The sequence below is a fragment of the Bison bison genome, unplaced genomic scaffold (assembly GCF_000754665.1).
Source record: "Bison bison bison isolate TAMUID 2011002044 unplaced genomic scaffold, Bison_UMD1.0 scf7180017864285, whole genome shotgun sequence".
NCBI classification, from domain to species: domain Eukaryota; kingdom Metazoa; phylum Chordata; class Mammalia; order Artiodactyla; family Bovidae; genus Bison; species Bison bison.
Window position 1 is genome coordinate 836,344 of NW_011494857.1, and position 9,652 is coordinate 845,995.

At 54.5% G+C, this 9,652-nt stretch overlaps 2 protein-coding genes across 2 annotated transcripts; both read left to right on the plus strand.

Moving 5' to 3' along the window:
- Positions 1 to 22: 22 nt before the first annotated feature.
- Positions 23 to 4,982, plus strand: BAX (BCL2-associated X protein). Its single transcript, XM_010849584.1, has 5 exons — positions 23 to 578; positions 669 to 815; positions 1,189 to 1,324; positions 3,293 to 3,397; positions 3,789 to 4,982. The coding sequence occupies exons 1-5, from the start codon at positions 550 to 552 to the stop codon at positions 3,891 to 3,893; spliced, it is 522 nt and encodes a 173-aa protein (XP_010847886.1). The 5' UTR covers positions 23 to 549; the 3' UTR covers positions 3,894 to 4,982.
- A 2,578-nt stretch (positions 4,983 to 7,560) lies between these two features.
- On the plus strand, positions 7,561 to 9,414 carry FTL (ferritin, light polypeptide). The gene is made up of 4 exons (XM_010849583.1): positions 7,561 to 7,875; positions 8,042 to 8,188; positions 8,816 to 8,941; positions 9,112 to 9,414. Exons 1-4 carry the CDS (start codon positions 7,774 to 7,776, stop codon positions 9,262 to 9,264), a joined length of 528 nt encoding a protein of 175 aa, XP_010847885.1. The 5' UTR covers positions 7,561 to 7,773; the 3' UTR covers positions 9,265 to 9,414.
- The last annotated feature ends 238 nt before the right edge of the window (positions 9,415 to 9,652 follow it).

Sequence of the window (9,652 nt, forward strand, 5' to 3'; positions counted from 1 at the left end):
TCCCTCCTGCCGGTGTGGGGCCGTGCGATCGCCAAGCACTCCGGCATAGAAACTCCCGGGTCCGGCGCTGCCAGCCTCCACCCACTCCCTCCCCGGGGGTCCCCGACTCTCCGGCCTCCGCATCCCGATCCCTTCCCGCCTGGTGCTCTCTGGCCCCCAAGGAGCGGGAGAACCCCATAATCCAAGCCCCGGGGGCAGGCCCGGGCTTGTCGCCGGCACCACTTCCTGGTGGGAGGGGCGGGTCTCCCCTCAGTCGCCTCAGGCCAGGGGTCTGGACCCTTGAAGTGTTTCCTCAGCCTTCTCCCCCCGCCCCGGGAAGAATGAAGGTTAACAGGCCCAGGACCCCTGCTTCTTTCTTCATCGGGGATTCAGTTGCTTGGGCTCCCACTTCACTTTATCTATGAGGGGCCCAGAAATGCAGAGCCCCCTAGCGTTGTCCTCCCCCAGAGATCAGGAGCCACTCCAGTTCCTTGGATCCTCCTAGGACCCAAGAGTCCAGGCACCTCTTCCCTCCTTTCTCCTCTAGGGCCCACCAGCTCTGAGCAGATCATGAAGACAGGGGCCCTTTTGCTTCAGGGGTGAGTTTGAGGTCTGATTATTGCGGAACGGATTTGGGGAATGAGACCCCATTCTGATTCTGTATCCCCGCAACTCCGTTCCCACCCTAGTTTCATCCAGGATCGAGCAGGGCGAATGGGGGGAGAGACACCCGAGCTGGGCTTGGAGCAGGTGCCCCAGGATGCATCCACCAAGAAGCTGAGCGAGTGTCTGAAGCGCATCGGAGATGAATTGGACAGTAACATGGAGCTGCAGAGGTGTGGCCCCTGGGACCCAGGAGTCCTGCGACTTGGCCCCTTCTCTCTCAGAACCCAGGAGTCCCAGCTCCCAACCCCCACTTCCACTGGGAGGCTGGAGTCCAGCCCCCTTTTCTTTCAGACCCAGAGGTCCAGGGTCCCATCACTCAACTCAGCATTCTGGACTCCCAGCCTTCCCGTGCCCTGGGATCTTGAAACTCCCCTTCATGGAGTCTTTTTCCCCAGTTTCCATCTTGCGGCTTTCCCCCACGATGGCCTCTTTTGATTTCAGCCTGGCTCAGGTCTTGGGTTTTATCTTTGGTTTGGGTGGACCCCAGAGTTGCCACACTGCCTGATCCTCCCTCCCCAACACTGGCTCTCCTCTCTCTTGCAGGATGATCGCAGCTGTGGACACAGACTCTCCCCGAGAGGTCTTTTTCCGAGTGGCGGCTGAAATGTTTTCCGACGGCAACTTCAACTGGGGCCGGGTTGTCGCCCTTTTCTACTTTGCCAGCAAACTGGTGCTCAAGGTGGGCGGCTGCAGGGCCCTGAGCCCAGGGAGGCTCCCTTCAGGCCTGAGAGGACCTGGGAGTCACGAGGTCAACCCTCGGGACAGCCCGGAAACCACAGAGGGAATGCAGAGAGTCAGCTATGGGCCACTCATCAGCTTTTTCATTCATGTATTTATTCACTCAGCATGGGCTTCCCTAGTGGCTCAGATGGTAAAGAATCCACCTGCTAATGCAGGAGACCGAGGTTTGATCCCTGGGTCGGAAAGATCCCCTGGTAAAGGAAGTGGCAACCCACTCCAATATTCTTGCTTAGAGAATTCCAGGGACAGAGGAGCCTGGTGGGCTACAGTCCATGGGGTCACAAGACAGTTGGATACAGCTTGGTGACTGAACAATAACATTCATTCAACAAACATTTATTGGGCTTATGATGTGTGCGACCTGTACTTGGCACCCAGGACGCAGAACAGAACTAGGTTAGGTCCCTGCTCTCAGGAAGCCCGTGTTGTATAATGACTGCTGAGCAAAGTAAACTCTGGTGACATGATTGTGCAAAGGAGCCACAAGACCATTTCTCAGAGGAGGTGACATTAAAGCCTAAGATGGAATGACAAGAAAGATGCAGTGATACATATAAAGATGGGGGGAAATGTATCCGATAGAGGGCGCAGCACATGCAATGGACCTGAGGTAGGACCAAGCCTGGTGTGTTGAGGGCAATGAGGAGGCCCACGTGGTTAGGACAGAGTAAGGAGAGGGAGAAGGTGAGTGATGAGGGCAGGTTTCAAGGTGTCTTGTGGGCCTCTGTAAAGATCAGCCAGCTTTACTCTGAGTGTAGCAAGAGTGATTGGCTGGTTTTAAACAAGAGTTAGATGACCCGATTTATAAGCAGAAAAGATTTTTCTAGCAAGGATTGTTGTTGTTCAATCACTAAGTTGTGTCCAACTCTGTGACCCCATGGACTGAAGCATGCCAGGCTTCCCTGTCCTTCACTGTCTCCCAGAGTTTGCTCAAACTCATGTCCATTGAGTCAGTGATGCCATCTAACCATCTCCTCTTCTGTCTAGCAAGGACAGCAAAATGTTGATTGTAGAATCTAGGTTGTGTGTATATGCTTCTTGACTGTGAAATTCTTTTTGTTTCTCTGAAGATTCTCATGATAAAATACTGGGGGAGGGGAGCCCCAGTAAATTATTTTGGCTACTGTGAGTAGAAAAAGGGATCTTGAGGCACAAAGGCAAAAACTGGGAAGCTGATGGGGGTACCTATAATAGGCCTACGATGGATGGCTGAGGTGGCAGCGGTGGAGGTGGGGAAGTAGATTCCTTAATGTGTTTGCAAGATTGAGCTGATGGGGCTTGAATGTAAGATGAGAGGGACGCAGTCAGGGTGGTAGGAGGGCTCTATATGGAGCTGGGGACAACAGGTGAGAAGCAGTGAGATAAAGGGTGAGAAGGAAAGCTAAGGAAGTTGAAGAGTCGGTCTTGGGTATGGGGGGTGTCAAGCCTTACCTGGCCTGAAGATCAGAAAGCCCTCTCTGGGGAAGTGACATTAGACCTGGGCTTTGAGGGGTGAATGGAAGAGGTTGAGGCCTGTTGAGGCAGAAGAATCAGCATGTGCCAAGGTCCTGAGGCAGGTGAAGAATTTGGTGGGAATGAAGATGTGGAAGAAGGGCAATGAGGTGCAGAAACCAAGAGGAAAAGTGGAATGTGTTCAAGTCAGAGCCTTCACACAGGGCCCTGTAGGCCAAGCTGCACTTTTGATTGTTCATCCCAGAGGTACCAAGGAGCCATAAGATGGTTTGTGAACAGGGCAGGTGACAAGGACGAGATCCATATTACAGTTTATGAGGCTTATTCTGACGCTGAGTGGAAAAGAGACTGCAGAAGGGCAGGAGGGAGACAGAGCGTGAGAAGGGAGGCTGGGGGCCAGTGGCCCCAGGCAGTAGGGACAAGGCTCAGTCCCTGAAGTCCCCACTTCCCATAGGCCCTGTGCACCAAGGTGCCCGAGTTGATCAGGACCATCATGGGCTGGACATTGGACTTCCTTCGAGAGCGGCTGCTGGGCTGGATCCAGGACCAGGGTGGTTGGGTGAGACCTCTAACCCCACCCCATTCCCCCACTCCTCTGGGGCCCTTGGGCCTTTCTGTGCCCACCATAGGAGTGCCCCCTTCCCTATTTTGGGGTCATATGTCTGATCAACCCCTGATTCACAGGGTGCCCAATGACCTGTCCATGACCCTTGACCTCCTCGTGACCTCTGACCTCCTAGTGACCCCTGACCTGATGCCTCGCTGCCCTCCCTGGTGCCTCCCTCCAATTCCTCTGGAATCCCTCAAGTTCTATGATAATCCTTTAACTTCCCCACTCGTAGGCCCTTGCCCCTACTTGTGCCCTCTGACCCCTCCCTGCTCCCTCATGTGCTGGCCCAGGGGCTGCCCCTTGGCTGAGTCGATGAAGTGCCTGCTGTCCCTGTCCCCAGGACGGCCTCCTCTCCTACTTTGGGACACCCACATGGCAGACAGTGACCATCTTTGTGGCTGGAGTGCTCACCGCCTCGCTCACCATCTGGAAGAAGATGGGCTGAGGCCATCAACTGCCTTGGACTTTTTCTGCATAAATTATGGCATTTTTCAGGGGGGTGGGGCGGATTTGGGGGCCATGGGAGTTTTTCTTACTTTTTTAATTATTGGGGTGGGGCAGGGTAGGGAGGCGTGGTCTTGGGGGGTGGGCACAATAAACCTCTTTCGGACCACACTTTGGAGTCTGAGTCACTGGGCCCGCTTCCTGGCTGTCGCAGGAGACCAGGCTTCATGCGCTGACCCATCTTTTTCTGAGGGTAACCAGTGCCCTCTGTGGGTCAGTGGCGAGTTAAATTGTGGCTCTGCCCTCAAGGAGCCCACAGTCCTGAGGGGAACTGAGGCGGCTTGAATCACCTGTGTCCTTGTCACAGCCAGGGTGTTGTGCTGGAGGCAGCACTGGGCCAGGCCCCAGCCTGACAGAGGCTGGGGGGGTGGTGTTGTGGAGGTCAGGACAGCAGGGTACAAAGCAGGCCTCCTGAACCCCAGGAACTAGGGCCCGGAAGCTTCCACCACATGGGACTACAGGAAGTTGTACATTTACTGAGGAGGAGAAACGGGGAAGAAGCGGGTGTGCAGGCCTCAGGAGGACTAGGAGAACAGGGGTAGGGCTCAGGCCTTTTGGGAAGACCCTTGGAGGTTGGATGGCTGAGGAGGCTGGAGAGGGTCCAAGGGAGACTCTGGAGGCGGCCTGAGCAAGAATTGTCTAGGCAGAGGAGGGACATGAGCAGAGATTGATAGGTTTTGGGGGGAGGAGTCTGGGGTCTGGCCCTGTGCCTTCAGGATGGGAGCCAGCCTGTGGGAAGATGCTGAGCTCAGAAGAGCCACTGGCCGGCCAGTGGCTAAGACCCTGTGCCCCCAATACAGGGGGCCTAGGTTCAATCCTTGATCAGGGAACTATTAATAGATCCCAAACTAAAAGATCCCTCTGCTGAAACAAAGATCCTATGTCCTCAACTAAGACCTGGTGCAGCCAAGCAATTATTTTTCTTTTAAAAGGACTTCCCCGGTGGTCCAGTGGTTAAGACTCCACCAGCCAATGCAGGGAACATGGGTTCGATCCCTGCTCTGGGAAGATTTCACATGCCACGAGGCAACTAAACTCATGAGCCGCAACTACTGAAACCCGCTCTCTAGAGCCCGTTCTCCACAACAAGAGAAGTTACCCAATGAGAAGCCCGCACGCAACTAGAGAGTAGCCCCGACTTGCCGCAGCTAGAGAAAGCCCATATGCAGCCAGGGAGACCCAGCACAGCCAACAATAAACGAAGGAAATTCTTAAAAAGAAGGGGAATCTGAAAAGGGGATTACTAAGGTCACTGAACGGAGAAGGCAATGGCACCCCACTCCAGTACTCTTGCCTGGAAAATCCCATGGACCGAGGAGCCTGGTGGGCTGCAGTCCATGGGGTCGCTAAGAGTCGGACACGAAACTGAGTGACTTCACTTTCACTTTCCACTTTCATGCATTGGAGAAGGAAATGGCAGCCCACTCCAGTGTTGTTGCCTGGAGAATCCCAGGGACAGGGGAGCCTGGTGGGCTTCCGTCTATGGGGTCGCACAGAGTCGAACATGACTGAAGTGACTTGGCAGTAGCAAGGTCACTGAGATAGTCAGAGTTGGTTGTCATCTCTCTGGCTCTCTGTTCCCCTCTGTCTTTGCCTTTCTCTGACCTCCCTGTCTCTCTGTCCCTGTCTCCCTGGGTCTCCAGTCTTTCCTCATCCCCCGATCCAACAGTCCAGCTTCAGATCACCTTTATCACACCCTTCCTCTCCCTCCACCTGAGAGCACTTTCCAGGTCACTGCTCCTCTAGGCCGAGGCTAAAGGTCTTTGGGCTGAGGTATGCAATTTGGTGAATGAATAACTCAGGCCCCATTGTGACTGTGTGCCTGGGGCAACTGCCCCTCCCCCACAGGCTTTCCCCGGAGACACCCAGAGAGGGGAGACATGGAGGTCTGAAAAAGTAGCTGTAAGGGGAGACTGAGTCACCGCCCAGAGAGAGGGGACAATATGGACACAGGCAGGAGGAGCCCAGGGAAACCATCAAGGGAACTAAAAAGATAGTAAGACTCAAGAGACAAAGCACACTCAGGGCAGCACCTTGGGGGAGGCGGTCAGACTTGGGGCCCAGCTAGGCCCAGTTCCCCGGATCCCAGCCAGACTGCAGTACACCCCCCAGGAGATGAGGTCAGTGAGCGGGCCTCACCCGCCTCCCCCCCCCCTCCCAGAGCCCCTTCCGGAGCTGAGTTCAGCATGACTCAGCACGGCTACTAGTCTGGCTCTGGGCCAAGACACCCCTTGAGGACCCCAGATACCAGCCTGACTGGCTTCCCCCTGATCAGGTGGTACCCTGCCCAAGCTGCTTGGAGAAACTTCTCTGCAAGGAGGGGCCCTGACCTCTGCCCCCAACACCCCTGCAGCCTCAGCTTTCTGCCCCAGCCCGCCAGCTGCCTCCATTAGGGCACTTACAGAGGGTCAAATTCTTGTCTTTGTTTCTCCTTTCCCCCCAAAAATGCGGAGCTCCTTGAGGACAGAGTCCTGTTGTGAACCAGATCTGCCACACAGGCACCAGCCTGGCCCAGATACACGTTAAGAACGTCCATTGGTTGCAGACAGACATCCATCCACAGGTCCCTAGGCCCTTCTTGTTTACTCAGGAACCAGGGCTTCTCTGTGATCTTGAAGAATGTGTCAGGCAAGACTGGGACAACTTCAGAGAGGTTACTTCAGAGCCAAAAACGAATTCTCAGTTTCTGGCTGCCTTCAAAATAATCTTCAGGAAATCCAGTCTCAGAGAGACCCCCCCCCCCAAGTTCCGGTTCACCCCCTCCCAAACTCAGTTCCCAGAAAAAAAAAAGAGAGGCTCCTAAAATAGCCCCTAGGTATTCCAAGTGGCCCAGACTTATCTTCCTAGGGCTCCAAAGGATTCTCCAAGACTCCTAACCTCTTTAAAAAGCCCTTACAAGACTTTCAGAAACATTTCCCCCCTCCCCACTATGGGGCTGAACCCCAGGGCTCTATAGCTGTTTTCTTAATCTTGCAGATCACCTCCAGGGTCTAAAGATCTTCCCCAGGAAGTTTCCACAAAAATATGGACTTCCACTGAACTCTAAAGCTGCAGAAACTTCCCCCGACTTTTGAACCCCAAGGCTCCAGTTCCAGAAATATCATCTCACAGTTTTCCAAACTTCTCACTGCTCCGGGGACCCTCTTATCTCCCAGAGCAATTTCCAGTCTTCTGGAGGTTTCCACACCTCTAAAGAACCCCCGGGGTTCCAGTAACGTCCATGCTCTGACACAACGCCAGAATCCAGCTTACTTTCCTGAGAGACCCCGGGGGACCCAGGGATCATTAGTTTGCAGAGCTCCCAGTGTCTTCATTAATCGTTCACCTATCAGCGAGACCCCTCCAGAATCCCTTGGCTTCCCAGAATTAGCCCCAAAGCCTTTGAATATTGCGAAAACCCCCAGCCCCCCATTTCCATTTCACAACTCCCTCCTGGTACAGGCGCGTGACTTTCCCACCTCGGGGCGGGGAGCTGGAAGCCCCATCTGCTCCTGATTGGTCACTCCCGGGCACTAGGTCCCGCCTCCCACCACTGCAGATTGGCCGACCGCTCTCCCTGACCGCCCCACTTCCGAGGGCCCGCGCGCTATAAAAGAAGCCGCCTTGTCCACAGGCTTTTGAAGTGCGCTCGGCGGCCCCGCGGATCTGTCTCTTGCTTCAACAGTGCTTGGACGGAACAGACCCAGGGACGCCCCTTGCTCCAGCCTCCGACCACCCTCCAACCTTTTTTCCAGTCGCAACCTTCGGAGTCAGCCACTCAGCTGTCCGCGATCACCGGGACCAGCCACCATTTTTTAACTCCTTATTATTACCGACCAATCATGAGCTCCCAGATTCGTCAGAATTATTCTACCGAGGTGGAGGCCGCCGTCAACCGCCTGGTTAACATGCAACTGCGGGCCTCCTACACCTACCTCTCTCTGGTGAGGTTCCCCAAGACGCCCCCAGCCCAAGTTTCCCTCAGCTGCGCACCTCAGGCCCTCTGCGCACGCGCTGGCCTTCTTTGTCCCCTTCGATAGTCAGAAGGCAGAGTCCGGTTGCCTGGCCTCGCCTCCTGCTTACCATTGTTCCCGCCATCTCTTCCTGCAGGGCTTCTATTTCGACCGCGACGATGTGGCCCTGGAGGGTGTGGGTCACTTTTTTCGCGAATTGGCCAAGGAGAAGCGCGAGGGCGCGGAGCGTCTCTTGAAACTGCAAAACCAGCGTGGCGGCCGCGCCCTCTTCCTGGACGTGCAGGTAAATAGTGTGTGGGCAGCGGACTACATCTCCCAAGAATCCCTGCGCGAGAGACCCCTTGATTGTAGCGGTTTGGGTACTGCATAGGCTCTTGGGAGACTGAGTTCAGTCTTGTGTGGGTTGTTTGTTATGGCTGGAAATGGAGGCGCAGCCGTTCACCCAAGACGCGGCGGTCCAGGACGCAGCGTGTGGTGTCTTGGGACGTGTAGTTTGTAGGATACTGAGGATGAAATATACACGCTCTTCGAGGTTTTTTTCTGGCTAAACCCTTTACTCTAGCAACTACTGGAAAATCAGTTTTTAGTCCTTTCTAGAGTGGCTAGTCGGAGAAGGCAATGGCACCCCACTCCAGTACTCTTGCCTGGAAAATCCCATGGACGGAGGAGCCTGGTAGGCTGCAGTCCATGGGGTCGCTAAGAGTCAGACACGGCTGAGCGACTTCACTTTGCACTTTCATGCATTGGAGGAGGAAATGGAAACCCACTCCAATGTTCTTGCCTGGAGAATCCCAGGGACGGGGGAGCCTGGTGGGCTGCCATCTCTGGGGTCGCACAGAGTCGGACAGAACTGAAGCGACTTAGCAGCTGCAGAGTGGCTAGTACTGAGCCGTTTCTGTTTTCGGTATAGAAGCCATCTCAAGATGAGTGGGGTAAAACCCAGGACGCTATGGAGGCCGCCCTTCTCGTAGAGAAGAACCTGAATCAAGCCCTGTTGGATCTGCATGGCCTGGCTTCTGCCCGCGGAGACCCCCACGTAAGTATCTCCTTTCACATCTGCCCATCCTAAGACCTTACCCAGAATGATACTTACATTCCAACTAAGCACTGACCATTTGAATGAGCAGATTTTCTTCTGAGCCTCCCTGCCCGATCTGTCCCATTATTAGATCTGTAAGTGGCAAGATTTTCTCTTCTGTTCCTTAGATCTGTGACTTCCTGGAGAACCACTTCCTAGATGAGGAAGTGAAACTCATCAAGAAGATGGGTGACCACCTGACCAACCTCCGCAGGCTGGCTGGTCCCCAGGCTGGGTTGGGCGAGTATCTCTTCGAAAGGCTCACCCTCAAGCACGACTAGGAGCTTCTGGAGACCAGTGGCCATTGAAGAACCCACCTAACATCAGGGCTGCCTGAAGCCCCTCTCTGCAGCTACTAGGCAGCTTTTTTAACACCCTGGAGCCCTCTCTCAAGCCTTGGACCATATGGAAATAAAGCTTTTTGCAGCATATCCTGGTTTTGTGTGTGTATCATGGTGGGGAAAAGGTGGGGTCTCTTCATAAAGCTGGTTGGACTGGGCTGGCAGGGAGAAAGGAGTCTAAGACATAACACCTGTGGGGTGTTGCAGTAGTAGGTTCTCTGCTTCGCCAGGCTGTTAACTGCCCTTCGTAAAAGGGTAGAGCCCAGATTCCAGGGAGAGTTTGGTAAAACCTGGGGTTGGTAACTGGAAGCAGACAGCTGTTAATTAG

Excerpts from the sequence above, each read along its gene's own strand:
- BAX (XM_010849584.1), top strand. The coding sequence starts at position 550 with ATGAAGACAGGGGCCCTTTTGCTTCAGGG. Across the intron at positions 579-668 it reads GGGGCCCTTTTGCTTCAGGG|TTTCATCCAGGATCGAGCAG; the intron begins GTGAGTTTGAGG and ends TTCCCACCCTAG. Across the intron at positions 3,398-3,788 it reads TCCAGGACCAGGGTGGTTGG|GACGGCCTCCTCTCCTACTT; the intron begins GTGAGACCTCTA and ends CCCTGTCCCCAG.
- FTL (XM_010849583.1), top strand. The coding sequence starts at position 7,774 with ATGAGCTCCCAGATTCGTCAGAATTATTCTACCGAGGTGGAGGCCGCC. Across the intron at positions 8,189-8,815 it reads CCCTCTTCCTGGACGTGCAG|AAGCCATCTCAAGATGAGTG; the intron begins GTAAATAGTGTG and ends TTTTCGGTATAG. Across the intron at positions 8,942-9,111 it reads CTGCCCGCGGAGACCCCCAC|ATCTGTGACTTCCTGGAGAA; the intron begins GTAAGTATCTCC and ends TCTGTTCCTTAG.